The sequence below is a fragment of the Lithobates pipiens genome, unplaced genomic scaffold (assembly GCF_037356315.1).
Source record: "Lithobates pipiens isolate NorthernLeopardFrog02 unplaced genomic scaffold, aLitPip1_a1.2 Scaffold_23, whole genome shotgun sequence".
In the NCBI taxonomy this organism is placed as follows: Eukaryota; Metazoa; Chordata; class Amphibia; order Anura; family Ranidae; genus Lithobates; species Lithobates pipiens.
Window position 1 is genome coordinate 192,822,828 of NW_027507785.1, and position 16,742 is coordinate 192,839,569.

Genomic DNA, 16,742 nt, shown 5'->3' on the forward strand with positions numbered 1-16,742 from the left:
TCAGCTTCCATATGCACGGGCGTATGACAGGCTGTCATACGCACGGCCCGAATGATGGCCACTTTCTGTTGAACCAGCTAATATTCGGCCTGTGTGTACCATGCTTAATTTTCAAAACTGAGCTATACTTTATAGAAGGCTATGTCAATAGCTTCTGGATAAAAGGACCCAAAAATACTTAATTTTTTGCATACATTTTTGTTACCTGACACTAACCTTATTTTTTTCTTTAAAGCAAAGAAAAATAACTGCATTATTAAAGAAATACTTAAAGAGGACTTTGGAGAATTTTGAAAAACTTGATCAGGTAAGTTATAAAAAAAAAGTAGGTGCACAGGTAGATCATGCACCATTGATATGTAGGAAATGGATATATTTTTTTAGTGAAGTGTAAAAGATAGAAATCTAAACTGGAAGCAATCTTGCCCTGCCACAAACTTTGTCTTAGGACAGCTTTTTTCAACCAGGGTGCCTTGGCAAAATGCCTAGAAATTGCCAAAATTTGTATACAAGCCAGCAGGGTAGATCAAGCCTACCTATTAGTTACATAAAGCCACAGGTTTTCATTGTGCACAATTACAACCTTCTAGCCGCCATTGTCCTAACAACCAATTATATCCTCAGTTGATAAGGACAATGTTGGGCACCTGCACAGCATACTTGTTTGTTCCTCCACTGCCCCTCTCCATCAGCACTAGGGTGACATTAGCTGAGTGGGGGAGAGAAACTGAGGGAGAAGAGAAACATTGGAATACTAATCAGTGCCAGTGTGTGTGTTTGCTTTTAGAAGAATAAATCCTTGGGTGTTTTACATTATGTAGAATGTGGATTTTGAATAAATCGTGGTATTTGTGCTGTGTAAAATTACAGAGAGTGCACTATGAGAGCAAATTAGTAATACGTGTGTATAAGAAATATGTATCCAACAAATATATTAAACATTAAACTGCATTAATAGCGTCATAAATTCCTTGTAAAAAATTTGTGACAAAATAATCAAACAAAAAGTGACAGATCCATCAAAAGTCTGTGTCAGTATGCAAAGTAAATCCCACCACCAATGCCAAATGAAGTGCTGAAAAACAAATCTTCAGTGGCGACACCTGTGTATTTGCAAGCCTCTCGCCTTACTACTGTAAGGTATACAGCATGAGGCAAAAAGGAAGTTCTGGACAGCCGCACTCCGGAATATAGCCTTTATTTGTAAAAAGTCCAACAGATACAAGCCACAGCAAAAAATAGGACAAACGACCTGACGCATTTCACACTTAACAGTGCTTAGTCATATGAGGCTATATTCCGGACTGCAGCTGTCCAGAACTTCCTTTTTGCCTCATGTTGCTATATGCTTAGCCAGCACCTGGTGTTCCAGTTCCGAGGAGAGTTCTATATCCACATTTCCACCTGGAGCGGTGACCCCCTTCTCTTCCCCTATTGTTCTAAGTTATACAGCCTGGATAGATCACAGGTGCAGTGCTCAATGATTCCCTCCTGGATTTGATAGATTGTCCTTGTTAGGTGGTCTCAATAGCAAGTTTAGGCATTTAAGAGAAAATAAAACTCATAGCATAATTCCATAAAAGAAAAAGGGGGATGGATGAAGGCAGACCCAAAAGAGATACACTTAAAATAATAGCATAGACATCAATCCATGAACGCCGAGTTCATAAGCCTCTAATGTAATCCTGGTGCTGCCTTTAATCCAGAGGCCTTCTGGTGGCAACTCGGTATATATTGGGTTTAAAGATGGGAAAGAGAGATGCCCAAAGTGTGGTTGTTGCTGCATTATGTAAAACTATTTGTTTAATAAATAAAAACAAAAAAATTTTTTTTGTTTTAAATTTTAGAGTGGGGTGCCGTGCAGAATTTTAACCACTTTAGCCCCGGACCAATTTTCAGCCTAAGGACCAGAGGTCTTTTTACAATTTTGCACTGCACTGCTTTAACTGGTAATTGCGTGGTCATGCAATGTTGTACCCAAATGAAATTTGCGTCCCTTTTCTTCCCACAAATAGAGTTTTCTTTTGATGGTATTTGATTGCCTCTGCGATTTTTATTTTTTGCAATATAAATGGAAAAAGACCGAAAATTTTGAGAAAAAAATATATTTTCTAATTTTTGTTATAAGAAAAATCGAATAAACTCAATTTTAATCATACATTTAGGGCAACATTTATTCAGCCACATGTCTTTAGTAAAAAAAATGTCAATAAGCGTATATTTATTGGTTTGCGCAAAAGTTATAGCGTCTACAAACTAGAGTACATTTTCTGGAATTTACACAGCTTTTAATTTATGACTGCCTATCTCATTTCTTGAGGTGCTAAAATGGCAGGGCAGTACAAACCCCCCCCCCCGCCCCAAATGACCCCAATTTGGAAAGTAGACACCCCAAGGAAATTGCTGAGGGGCATGTTGAGCCCACTGAATATTTTTTTTTTGTCCCAAGTGATTGAATAATGACACAAAAAAAAAAAGTTTACAAAAAGTTGTCACTAAATGATATATTGCTCACACATGCCATAGTTATATGTGGAATTGCACCCCAAAATATATTCTGCTGCTTCTCCTGAGTACGGGGATACCACATATGTAGGACTTTTTGGGAGTCTAGCCGCGTACGGCACCCCGAAATCCAATCACTGCCTTCAGGATTTCTAAGGGTGCAAATTTTTGATTTCACTCCTCACTACCTATCACAGTTTCGAAGGCCATAAAATGCCAAAATAACACAAACCCCCCCCCAAATGACCCCATTTTGGAAAGTAGGCACCCCAAGGAAATTGCTGAGTGGCATGTTGAGCCCATTGAATATTTTTTTTTTGTCCCAAGTGATTGAATAATGACACAAAAAAAATAATAATTTACAAAAAGTTGTCACTAAATGATATATTGCCCACACATGCCATAGTTATATGTGGAATTGCACCCCAAAATATATTCTGCTGCTTCTCCCGAGTACGGGGATACCACATATGTGGGACTTTTTGGGAGTACGGCACCCCGAAAATCAATCACTGCCTTCAGGGTTTGTAAGGGTGCAAATTTTTGATTTCACTCCTCACTACCTATCACAGTTTCGAAGGCCATAAAATGCCAAAATAACACAAAACCCCCCCAAATGACCCCATTTTGGAAAGTAGACACCCCAAGCTATTTACTGAGAGGCATGTTGAGTCCATGAAATATTTTATATTTTGCCACAAGTTGCAGGAATATTAAAAATTATTATTTTTTGCACAAAGTTGTCACTAAATGATATATTGCTCACACATGCTATGGGCATAAGTCAAATTACACCCCAAAATAAATTTTGCTGCTTCTCCCGAGTACGGGGATACCACATGTGCGGGACTTTTTGGGAGCCTAGCCACGTACGGGACCCCGAAAACCAAGCACTGCCTTCCGGATTTAAATATAAAACGCTACCAAAAAAAACTGTTAGCGATCGCAGGGATCAGGCCTGACTCTGTGAACGCTGCAGTTATGTGTTTAGTGTTTTGTAAGTGACAGCGATCGATCGATACTGCACTTGGGTGGGCTGGGCGGAGGGGCAAAACGCAGGTGCTAGCAGGTATCTGGGCTTATCCCACTAACAATGCGTTTTTTTGGAACCCTAAACTGCTGGGGACGCTAGTATAGATCTGATCAGATCAGATATTGATCTGTTCAGATTCTATACCACTATGGGAGGTTTATGCTTTGTGCGACGGTGTTAGCGGTACTGGCACTAGCCTAGCGCTGCCTGGGGCGACTCAGACCCTGACCCTAAAACCTAATTGATATCACCCACCGGGTGATCAGGGGGTTAAACCTTTATTGGGTAATAAATGGTGGGTGCCCTGATGCTATAAAAAGCAAACTAACTAACCAGAGTCACCCGTAACACTTATACGGTGATCACTGATGAAAGGGTTAACTAGGGGCAATCAGGGGGTTCAAATTTTTATTAGGTAGTATATGGGGGTCCCTGGCGCTATATAAAAACTTGACGGGGAACCTAAATAACTAACTGGCTAACCAGTGTCACCAATGACACTTATACGGTGATCGCTGGTGAAAGGGTTAACTAGGGGCAATCAGGGGGTTAAAACCATTATTGGATAGTATATCGGGGTACCTAGCGCTATAAAAACCTGGCGGTGAACCTAAAAAAATAACTAGCTACCTAGTGACACTAGCGACACTAATGCAGCGATCAGAAAAATGATCGCTTAGTGACACTGGCAAAAGGGGGTGAAAGGGTTAACTAGGGGCAATCAGGGGGTTAAAACCGTTATTGGGTAGTATATCGGGGTACCTAGCGCTATAAAAACCTGGTGGTGAAAATAAAAAAATAACTAGCTACCTAGCGACACTAATGCAGCGATCAGAAAAATGATCGCTTAGTGACACTGGCAAAAGGGCGATCGGGGGGGGGTTTGTGTGCCTGTGTGTTAGTTAGTGTCAGTGTAGTGTTTGGTGCAGACTTACTGTGTCCTCTCCTCGTAGTCCGGTCAATAAGACCGCCCCGAGGAGAATGACATCACTTCCTCCATGCCTGTGTATACAATACACAGTGGGAGGAAGCTTCTCATTCGCCAGGAGCGATCGAGAGGGGATGACCAGAAACCAACGGCCATCCCCTCATCCCGGATCGCTCCTGAAGCGAAACGGACCCCCTACCCGCTGGAAGGCAAGCACGTACATGTACGTGCTTGTGCCTGTACATGCCATTGTGATGACGTACAATGGCATGCGGCGGTCGTTAAGTGGTTAAAGGGTGCCTTGACTGAAAGAAGGTTGAGAAACACTGCCTTAGCAAATATGGATACATACCTAAGGATACTACACTTGTATTATAAATTAAACATTACAATTGGCAGCTAGCCAGTGAAAGCAAATAGAGATTTATACCACATTATTTTAACAATTTATGCATTTCACAAAGGCAACTTCAAAGGAGCAATAAGCATAGGTTAATAATTGTACTCTGCATTTTTATATTGCTGTCATATTCAAACTTTGTTGTTAACATACGGTATGACATCAGTCTCTCTCGCTGCAGCTAACAAGGAAATCTACTACCCGGATCCAGTTGTTTACTAGGCTGAGATAGTATTACTGCAGCTGTGCTGTTACATGCCACAAATCCAATTCTTGTGACATGGCAATTTTGTGATTGTTTTATATTACTACTTTGCTTCTGGTAAAATTCCACTATTCGGACTGAAATATGAACTTAAGATTCATCTGAAGCTAACCAACCAGCCATTATGAATTTTGGTTGGAAACAGGTAATCAATTAATAAGGGGGCCCCCAGATCCCGGCCCCCCACCCTATGTGAATGAGTATGGGGTACATCGAGGGAAAAAGTGTCAATAAAAAAAACACACTACACAGGTTTTTAAAGTAGTTTATTAGGCAGCTCCAGGGGTCTTCTTCCGGCTTCGGGGGTCTTCTTCCGACTTCGGGGGTTCTTCTTCCGACTTTTCCGCGCTTTCCGGTTCTTCTTGCTGGGCTCCTCTGCCATCTTCTGCTCTTTTGCCACTCTTTTACTAGCAGAGGAGCTTGGCTTTCTCCTTCGCCATCGTCTTCTTCTTCTTCCTTCTGTTCTTCCGATGTTGACACGATGCTCTCTCCCACTGTAATGACGTGGTACGCGGCGACTTATATAGGCATAAGGGACGGGGTCACTGGGTGATGTCACACGGTGACCCCACCGCTTATGACATCACAGTCCCAGGGATGCTGGGACTATGATGTCATAAGGGGCGGTGTCACCATGTGGCATCACCTGGAGACCCGCCCCTTATACCTATACAAGTCACTGCGTACCGTGTCCATGGCATTACTGCGGGAGAGAACCTGTCAACATCGGAAGAACAGAAGAAGGAAGAAGAAGAAGAAGAAGATGATGACTAAGGAGAAAGCCAGGCACCTCCGCTAGCAAAAGAGCAGCAAAAGAGCAGAAGATATTCCGATAAGCCCCCCGCCCGCAGACCCCGACAACCAACGGCCAGGGTTGTTGGCAAGAGGTCCTCATCAACATGGGGACAAGTTGCTTTGGGGTGGGGAGGCCGCAGGGTGCCCCCCTTCCCCAAAGCACCCAACCCCCATGTTGAGGGCATGCAGCCTGGTACGGTTCAGGAGGGGATGGCGCTCACTCGTCCCCACCCCCTTTCCTGACCAGCCAGGCTGTGTGCTCGGATAAGGGCCTGGTATGGACTTTGGGGGTTACCCTCAAAACCCATACCAGGTGACGGGGCTCGCAAGGTGTCAATCTCGCCGATGGAGGTGGCGAGATTGACTTCCTTCTCTAGTCCTGTCATACCTGAAGTCATGTTCAAAATGAACAGACTTTAGTCCGTGTGTGGGCAAGTCCGTTCATTTGGAAAGTCCGGAGGACCAGCATGCAGACGAGCGGATTATCCGCTCAAAAGCAAGGTCCGGCAGACAATTTTGAGTCAAGTCTTCTTTCTAAGTCTGCCGTACTTTTGGGAAGTCCGCTGGAGCCCACACATGATCGAATTGTCCGGCAGACTCTGGTCCGCCGGACTAAGTCCGTCGGATGGTCCGGTCATTTGTATGCGGCATTACATTGGAATGCATATTGCAGTAATGCACAGATAGATTTGAATGCTGCTTAAGTACTGTTAATAGAAGCAGTGTGCAAAGGGGGTGTCAGACCGCTAAAGACCCAGGCCACTGTATTGCGTGTGAAAGCAGCATCTGAATAGTCAGCATGCTTCCATCATGGGGTACAGTTTATAGTATGTAAAGAAACAAAAAAAGACAGTGCACCACAATACACAGATTGTTCATAGCTATGATTTGTAGTGCACTAAAACACATATTTGTTATGGTATGCTGAGGATGCTGGTTGCAGTAATGCAAATATGGTATTTGAATGTTGAATATGCACTGTTAAGGAGATCAGTATGCAGAGGGGGGTATCAGACCATTGGAGACCTAGGCCACTGTATTGGGCTCCATAATTAAAGTGGTTCAAAAGGCTGAAGGTTTTTACTTTCGTGCATTTTGTGGGGATATGTCCAGGGTTTCCCCACCAGGGATCAACAAGCTAGCACGATGGCCAAGACCCTAGTGGAGAAGTTTTGTTCATTACAGGTTGCCTTAGCATCTACACTCATATCAAGGCTGGGACTTTGAGCGTAAACATCCACAACTGGAGCGTTTCAACCATACAGTCTTGAGCATGCCGGGAACCCTCCCACTAGAGAAGAAACAACATTGGGGAGACCACATCGCTGCAATCGTCCATGCATAGCACCTTGAATGATTCTACGGGAGATACTCCCCTTACAGACTGATCTTCGGGAGCGAGGCTCGCTTACCAGTGGACCTAGCATTTGGAATTTCCATGGATCACACCTCTTAAGCCTCTTATAAGTGATACATTGACAGGCTAAGGAAGAATCTAAAGGTAGCTTATGAGAAAGCCAAGGAAGCCTCCACCATCAGAGAACCAAGGAATAAGAGCAACTTTGATCTTAAAGTGAGAGTTCAGGATCTACAACCTGGGGATTGGGTGTTGTTGTGCAATCTAGGGGTGCCTGGGAAGCATAAGCTAGCTGATCGATGGCGTTCCCAACCTTCCATTGTTTGCAAATGACTGCCTAGACTTCCTGTGTATCAGATCAGGCCAGAAGGGAAGACTGGGCCTCTAAAGACTTGGCATCAGAACCATCTGTTACCTATCTCAGAGGCTGTCCGTGTCCCTTCAGCCTCTGACTCTGAGCCTCTGACTCTGAGCCCAATGTCTCCAAGATTGAGGCCTCGGGTCAGAAAGCCATGTCCTCTCTCATCTTCAGAAGAATAAAGCAATGAATTACCTCTGGATTGGTTGTGGGTCCACTCTTTGGGAGATGATTCCCTTGTTCCTGAGGCTGAATAAGAAGACTGTCTTGGGACAGGCCTTCACTTGACTGAAGTGTCTGATATGGTTGATGCACTCATCCCTCCTACTAACATAACGGAGGGAGAGATAGCCCACGAACCCGAGTCTGAAATAGAACCAGAACCTGAAATAGAGCCAGAGACCAAGGTAGGCTCTGAAAGGGAAGCCGGATGCAGTTATTCAGGAAAGGAACAGGAACCTGAGTCACTGGAAGACATACATTGTTGGCTGAGACAAAAGATGTGCAAAAAGAGGGAGATGGACATACAAAGTGGGTCTGAGGAAGCTGCGCAACCCAATATGAAGCAAAAAACAGAGAAAAATTCCCCGTAGGGTTTTTTAGCAGAAATTTGAGAGAGACAAAATTTCATAAAAATCCTAAAGTTTTTATTTAACACCAAATGATGAATTACATCGTGAAAAAATGTTGTTAAAATATGAGCTCTGGTGTATACAGGGATTATGCAAGTATTGATGAGAAAATATATACAATCTCACACAGGAAAGGATTATTATTTCAATAAATAATCCTAACATGTAGTTCCTATATTCATAATTCAGAGAACCATTTGATGTATGGAAATACCCCAATGCATTTCAACCTGGAACTAATAACGGTCTTCTTCAGGGTTTTTTTTTTGTATTTCTGTTGATACAGCAAATGGATAATTGTAGGCATTAAACTTCACTAGAGCAGCAATTCATAAGTGTCTACATAGGAGTATATTTACCCTTTTCATCAAGAGCATGCATTTAAACCAGAGACTTCCATTAAAATCGTTAATCTCCCTCAGAGGTGATCCTGGACTCCACCGCACCGCTGACCATGTCTATAATAAACCTCCTGGGGTGGGGGTGTGCGACTGGTGCCCCTGTGTGACCTACAAGTGGTCACGAAGCTACACGGCTCAAAACACCTGCTAGTGAGAGTGGGGGGTTGCATCTAAAAAATTTTATTAAATACATTTTATAAAAATATACAAAAAATTATTTTTAATGAAAGTCTCTGGTTTAAATGCATGCTCTTGATGGAAAGGGTAAATATACTCCTGTGTAGACACTTATGAATTGCTTCTCTAGTGAAGTTTAATACTTACAATTATCCATTTGCTGTATCAACAGAAATACAAAAAAAAACCTGAAGAAGACCGTTATTAGTTCCAGGTTGAAATGCATTGGGGTATTTCCACACATCAAATGGCTCTCTGAATTATGAATATAGGAACTACATGTTAGGATTATTAATTGAAATCATAGATAATCATTTCCTATGTGAGATTGTATATATTTTCTCATCAATACTTGCATAATCCCTGTATACACCAGAGCTCACATTTTAACCAAGTTCATTTTTTCACTATGTAATTCATCATTTGGTGTTAAATAAAAACTTTTGGATTTTTATGAAATTTTGTGTCTCTCAAATTGCTGCTAAAAAACCCTACGGGAATGTTTCTCTATTTGTTTTTTGAGACAAAAGATATGTCCCCCAAAAGGTTGACCTACGACACTCTTGCAGAAGACTCAGATGAACTCATACCCACTGCTCAATGACCCAGTCAAGCACTTGCCTCCTTCACTGAGTCTTTGGTGAAGGATGACCTTGATCCACCCTCTGACACTACTGGGTGGGCCACTGATCTACTTTTGGTCATAAACTTAACACGGCTTCCTCTCCTGTTTATATATATAGTTTATTATCAGAGGATCCTTCATTAAGCCAGTTTATTATCTGTTGCAGTCTCTAGTTTAGTAGACAATTGATTAGCTTCACGCAGATTCTAGGTTATGCCCTATCTTTAGGGACCAAAGACTTTCAAGTGGGGGGAGGATGTAGCAATATGGACTACCAGCAGAAAGCACCATACCTTTCAGTGTTTCTAGACATCGCTTGTTCTTTTGGTAATCAGTGTAACCAATGACCTCATATTTGTGTGTCCAACAAAGTGATTTATGAGTTGTATAGTTCTCCTTCAGATAGTTGTTTTGCACCCATGTACCCTTAGACTACACATCCCAGGGATCTTTGCTGTAACATGAAGATTGTTGGGAGTAACTATAAAAGAGGAGTTCTTATGATACAAATTCCCCAGTGTGCCACGTCCCATGTGGAGCAGAAAAGGAAAAAATTCCCTAGGGGTGGGACTTTAACCACTTGCTGCCTGCCTACCGTCAAATGATGGAGGGGCGGTGTGGCTCTCATTCTGGGATGATGTCATATGATGTTGTCCCAGAAAGAGCGCTCTCGTGTGCCCACCGGGACACGCAGCACGGTGATCGTGACCATACCATGTTTCTAGGACACAGCGCGACCCCAATCTCTGTAAAGAGCCGCGGCTCTTTAACCATGTGACCGGCTATGTCCAAACACAACCGGTCACATGTAAACACGGAGATGCCGGTAATCGGCGCTCCTCGCATCACACTGACAGAGTTTGTGGTGAGGAAAGCCGATCAGCACCTTCTGCTCACAGCAGACATATACACATGTAATCAGGGCACTGATCATCAGTGCCCTGATTGCGTGCCATCAGTGCCAGTGATCAGTGCCCACCAGTTCCAGCGATCACTGCCCACCAGTGCCACCAATCAGTACCCATTAGTGATGCCAGGCAATGCTGGCTATCAGTGACGCCCATCAATGCCCATCACTCAATGCCCATCAGTGTCACCCATCAGTGACATCCATCAATGCCCATCAGTGCCGCCCACCTGTGCCACCTATCAGTGTCCAGTGTCACCTATCAGTGCCCACCAGTGCCACCTATCAGTAACCAGTGTTGCCGATCAGTGCCACCTATCAGTGCTCATTAGTGCCACCTTTCAGTGACCAGAAGTGTGTAATATCAGTGCCTCCTCATCAGTGCCACCTAATCAGTGCCCATCAGATCAGCCTACCAGTGCCGCCTCATCAGCACACATCAGCGAAGGAGAAAAATTACTTGTTTATGAAAATTTACTGACAGAAACTAAAACTTTTTCTTCAAAAAATGTTGGTCTTTTTTTTTGTAGAAAAAAACCAACAGTGACTAAATACCACCAAAAGAAAGCTCTATTTATGTGAAGAAAATCATAAAAATTTCCCATAGTTACAGTAGACCCAAGCTGCCTTGGGAGAATGGTAAGTCTGGAGCACGGCAGTATAGAGACTCTCTGGGACAAAGCAGAGGTTACAAGGTTTCTCAGGAGGAGAATGGACCTGAGCAGCAAGAATTTTGTCACCCAAAGGAAAAATGAGACTGGTGCGAACCATAGCCAGAATACAGTCAGGAAGAATCACAGGAACCGGAACCGACACCAGCTTGGAAGTGGAGGAAAATTGTTGTGACAAGGTGTCAGCCCTTACCTTCTTAGTACCGGGTAAGAATGAGACAGTGTAATTGAAACTAGACAAGAGAAGAGCCCATCACGCCCTTCTGGGAGAGAGGCATTTAGCCTCAGACATGAATGTGAGATTCTTATGGTCAGTAAGAATGAGAACCGGCATAGTAGTACCTTCGAGGAGAGGTCTCCATTCTTCCAGGGCTAAAATGATCGCCAACAGCTCTCTGTCACCAATCTCGTAATTGCACTCTGTAGCTGACAATTTCTTGGAAAAGTAGCCACAAGGATGCATAGCGCTCTCAGAGTTAGGACGTTGAGACAGAAGGGTGCCAACACCAGGCTCAGAAGCATCAACCTCAAGGATAAAGGGTAACCCAGAATCAGGATGTGCCAACACAGGAGCAGAAACAAAGGCAGCCTTGAGACTCTCAAAGGTCTTAATGGACTCCGAAGACAAACTCTGTGGGTTACCGTCCTTTCTGGTCATATCAGTCAGGGGCTTGACCAAAGACAAGAAGTTACTCCCCAGATGATGCCTTATTAAGGTGAAACGTGTCGGAAGAAGTGTGCTGATGCCACTGCATTGCCAGAATTTTAATGTACATTTCTTTTATGTCTTCTCACATGTGAGTATCCATTTTTTATTGATTAAACTTTTTTATATAACGGTAATACACCATGTGGCTCCATTTCCTCCTTTTTTGGTACATGTAACCTGGGACAGACTCACAGTGTATACTTAGCTACTATATTTCGGATCCCTTTACAATTCACATATGGAAGAGTCTAATCCAAATGTCTGATGTGTGTGGAAGTTCAGAGATATAACAACCCCAGGTGTAATTACACTGTTAAGCCTTAATGACTCAGTGGGCATAAGCCTAGTTGGGTCTATCGCTTCCGGTAAGCCTTATTCCATAAGGTGGTGGTTATCTTCAGACAAATCACTTGTTTTTTCAGTATCTACGGCATTCTTTGGACTCTTCATGGACTTATAGGATTTTATTTAGTTTTTTGCACCTTTGTTTCTATTACGGTGGATAGTTTTAGTGTCACTACACACTTTTTGAATTTTTACAACATCTATTTGGATTTTCTGTGTACAAATGGGACTTAATATTCTTTGCACACTATATATCATTATTGTTTACTTAAATTCATATTTTGACTATTTCTGTTTATATTTACACAGATACTTTGTTTATTTGGATGATCACAGTATATATTTATACAGATACTTTGTTATTGCATACACAGTCTTTCAGTGGTTGTAGCACCTTGCATACAGTCTTTTATTGGTTGTAGCACTTTACCTATATTTCATTAACAGCGCCGTACTTGACTATTACTTTATATTGCTTTTATCACATAGATTTTCCGTTGTGCAGGCAGCTAATTGTGGTTGTGTTTTTTAGACAGTGCGGTTTTGTCTTTCTATTTTTTTCTCTTAAGAAGTTACGAATAAACTTCCAATAATAGTTGGCAAAGCCCAGGAAATGCTGTAGAGGACGTAAACCCACAGGTCGGTGGCCACTGTAGGACTGCTGAAAGTTTCTCTGGGTCCATCAAAAAACCAGCAGTGGAAATGACATAGCCCAGGAATTTAACCTGTTCATGATGGAACTCGCAGTTCTCCAGTTTACAATAAAGATTGTTCTCTCTTAGTTTCTGAAGCACACAACAGAGATCTGTGTGGTGGCTCTTCAGGGACTTGGAAAATATGAGGATATCATCGAGATAAACCACCACACATAACTCCAACAAATCTCGGAGGACATCATTAATAAATTCCTGGAAAACTGCCATGGACATTACAAAGGCCAAAAGGCATTACAAAGTACTCATAATGGCCTCCTTAGTCCTCATGAGATTGTATGCCCCTCTCAAATCAAGCCTTGTGAAAACCGTTGGTCTCTTGAGGCGGTCAAATAACTCTGTAATCAACTGAATCGGATAGGCATTCTTAATCGTGAAATGATTGAGACCCCTATTATCATTACAAGGTCTCAGTTCACCACTCTTCTTCTTCACAAAGAAGAAACCAGCACCAGCAGGAGACGATGATTTGCGGATGAAACCTAGAGAAAGTGCGTCTGCAACATACTCCTCCATGGCCTTATCCTCCAAGACCGACACAGGGTAAACCCGACCACGAGGGGGTATGGCACCAGGTCGAAGGTCAAGTACGCAATCATACGACCGTTGTGGAGGCAAACTACCGGATTGACCTTTGTCAAAGACATTGCTAAAATCGTGGTATTCCTCCAGCAGGGAGGAGAGTGAAGAGGTGCACAGGACCTTGGCTATCTTCTGGAAGCATGTCTCACTGCATTGTGGTGACCAGGAGAGAACCTCAGCACGGAGCCAATCAAAAGAAGGGTTGTGCCAATAGCCAATAACCAGCGGAAACTTAGGTGAGGAAATAATTTGGAATTGGATTATCTCATGGTGAAGGGCCCCTATGGCCATGGACAACGGAACAGTCTCATCAGTCACATGGGCAGGCTGTAGAGGTCCCCCGTCTAGGGCCTCAATGGCAAGTGGAGTGTCATGCAGCTGTAGTGGAATCGAGTACTTTGATACAAAGGCAGCATCAATGAACAGGCCTGCAGCCCTAGAGTCGATTAGAGCCTGTATTTTGATGGCTGACTCAGCCCAAGAAAGGGTGACCGAAACCAGGGGCTTATCCTTCTGGATAACTGGGGACGAAACAACGCCACGTAAGGTCTGTCCGTGACAGGACCTCAAGGTTTTTGTGTTCCCTGGACGGATAGGACAAGACTTAAAAAAGTGGCCACAATAAAGGCACAATTTTTCCCTCCTCCTAAAGGTTCTCTCATCCTCAGAGAGACACCTGAAGCCCACGTGCATGAGTTCCTCTTCACTGAACGACTCAGTACCAGGAGGCATGGGAGGTGAGGAAGGCATGGGTGGGATTGCAAAGCTCGAAGGCAAATGTACAGGAGGCTTCCGCAAGTGCTCTTTAAAAGAATCTTTCTCTGAGTCTGGAGCCAATGAGGATGGCAAACGTGATAAACTTCTCCAGCTCAGTGGGTATATCTCGGGCTGCTATCTCATCCTTGATGGAATCTGAGAGACCATGAGAAAAAGCAGCCACGAGGGCCTCATTGTTCCAAGTAACCTCTGCTGCCAGGGTACAGAATTCAATGGTGTAGTTGGCAACAGTTCTCGTACTCTGATGGACATGAGGCACTTGGCAGCAGAAGTGGAGCGTGCGGGAATGTCAAATACCCTTTTAAAGGAGGCCACAAACTCAGGGTAACTCAAGACAACAGGTTTTTGCATCTCCCATAGAGGGTTTGCCCAGGCCAAGGCTCTCTCAGAAAGAAAAGATATCACAAAACCTACTTTGCTTCTGTCCGTGGGAAACACCTGGGGCAGCATCTCAAAGTATATCTCAACCTGTTTGAGAAACCCTCCGCATTAAACTGGATCGTCCCCAAATCACCGGAGAAGCGGAGCGGAACCAGACAGACCTTTTATAGAGAATACTCAAGGCGGGTGCCTGCACAGAGACTGGCGCAGCAGCAGGGATGGCCTGCAAAGCAGGTCATACCGGAGCAGCCAGAGTGGGAGATTCCAGGTGAGCCGTGCGACTCAGGAGCGTTTGTATTGCCATGGCAAACTGATCCATGCAGTGATCTTGCTTATCCAATCTGGAAAAAATATTACCAACAAGTGGATTGACTGTATCTTCTGAATTCATGGCCTTCGCCTACTGTCAGAAACCATGAAATCAGACCGAGACTGCTCTACTATCCACATCCACTGCTCTACTATCCACATCCACTGCTCTACTGACCACGTCCACTGCCCTTCTGACCACGTCCACTGCCGTACCGACCACATCCACTACTGTACTGACTGACACCATTCACAGTCCACACTGGCACCACTGGCGGAAATACCAGCAAAGGTTGCACTTGCGACTAGGCCCTGGCCTTCTGCCACCATGGCGGGGCCCAAGATTGCAGTACTTCACAACATGTGAAAGGGAACCTTGCACTGTGTACTTATCTCATCCCTGCACTCTGTACATAGCTTATCCTAGAGCCCTGCACTCTATACATAGCTTATCCCAGAACCCTGCACTCTGTACACAGCTCATTCTGGAACCCTACACTCTGTACATAGCGTAACCCAGAACCCTGCACTGTGTACATAAGTCACCCAAAAACCTTGCACCCTGTACATAGCTCATCCCAGAACCATGCACTCTGTACATAGCTCATTTCAGAACCCTGCACTCTGTACATAGCTCATCCTAGAACCCTGCACTCTGTAGATAGCTCATCCTAGAACCCTGCAATCTGTACATAGCTCATCCCAGAACCCTGCACTCTGTACATACATAGTTAGCAAGGTTGAATAAAGACACCAGTCCATCCAATTCAACCTGAGTGTGGGCGCGTGTCTATAATTGTCCCTATTACTGTACATTGTGTCTCATTAAGATGCTCATCTATTATATTATTATTTTTTTCTTTATTTTAAGGTACCCATATAGCTCCGTCCATTTACGGAGTGCTCAACACATACATCGCACACTCACATTGGTCCCTACCGTCAAGGAGCCTATAATCCAAGGTCCCCAACTCACATTGATATACTAGGGCCAATTTTGGACAGAAGCCAATTAAACTACTAGTATGTCTTTGGAGTGTGGGAGGAAACCGGACTACCCGGAGGAAACCCATGCAGGCATAGGGAGAACATGCAAACTCCAGGCAGGTAGTGTTGTGGTTGGGATTTGAACCAGAGACCCTTTTTACTGCTAGGCGAGAGCAGTACCCACTGCTCTGCAGTACCCACTGTAGCTACACGACTGTGCCTCCCTAATACATAGCTCATCTCAGAACTCTGCACTCTGTACATAGCTCATCCCACAACCTTACACTCTGTACATAGCTCATCCCACAACCCTACACTCTGTACATGGCTCATCCCACAACCCTACACTCTGTACATAGCTCATCCCAGAAACCTGCACTCTGTACATAGCTCATCCCAGAACCCTGCACTCTGTACATAGCTCATCCCAGAACCCTGCATGCTGTACATAGCTCATCCCAGAACCCTGCACTCTGTACATAGCTCATCCCAAAACCCTGCACTTTGTACACAGCTCATCCCAGAACCCTGCACTCTGTACATAGCTCATCCCAGAACCCTGCACTCTGTTCATAGCTCATCCCAGAACCCTGCACTCTGTTCATAGCTCATCCCAGAACCCTGCACTCTGTTCATAGCTCACCCCAGAACCCTGCACTCTGTACGTAATGCACTCCAAACCCTGCATGTTTTTTTGCTTTGTTTTTAATGAATGTGCTGGGGTTTGTATGTATCCATGATACCCTTGCTTGCAGAACAATAAAAAAAGCATAGTTTATAGGTACAAGGAAGTTTTGTTTAATGACACCCCTTAAGCTCCTCCCATTCTCAGAAGTTTGGCCACACCCACATTTTTCCCGCAGCACACTATGCAAGGTTATATCC

The 16,742-nt window shown here is 43.9% G+C and overlaps 1 protein-coding gene across 4 annotated transcripts in view; it reads left to right on the forward strand.

Moving 5' to 3' along the window:
• LOC143928083 (uncharacterized) overlaps positions 1-16,742 on the forward strand; it is a 111,800-nt gene that overhangs the window by 56,127 nt on the left and 38,931 nt on the right. For 3 of the 4 annotated variants that reach the window (XM_077452699.1, XM_077452702.1, XM_077452700.1), the window contains exon 3: positions 236-307. The exons of the other annotated variant lie outside the window; for it this stretch is intronic. In XM_077452699.1, coding sequence (XP_077308825.1) covers positions 236-307 — 72 coding nt within the window. The remainder of the gene's footprint in view (positions 1-235; positions 308-16,742) is intronic. 4 annotated transcript variants of the gene reach the window in all.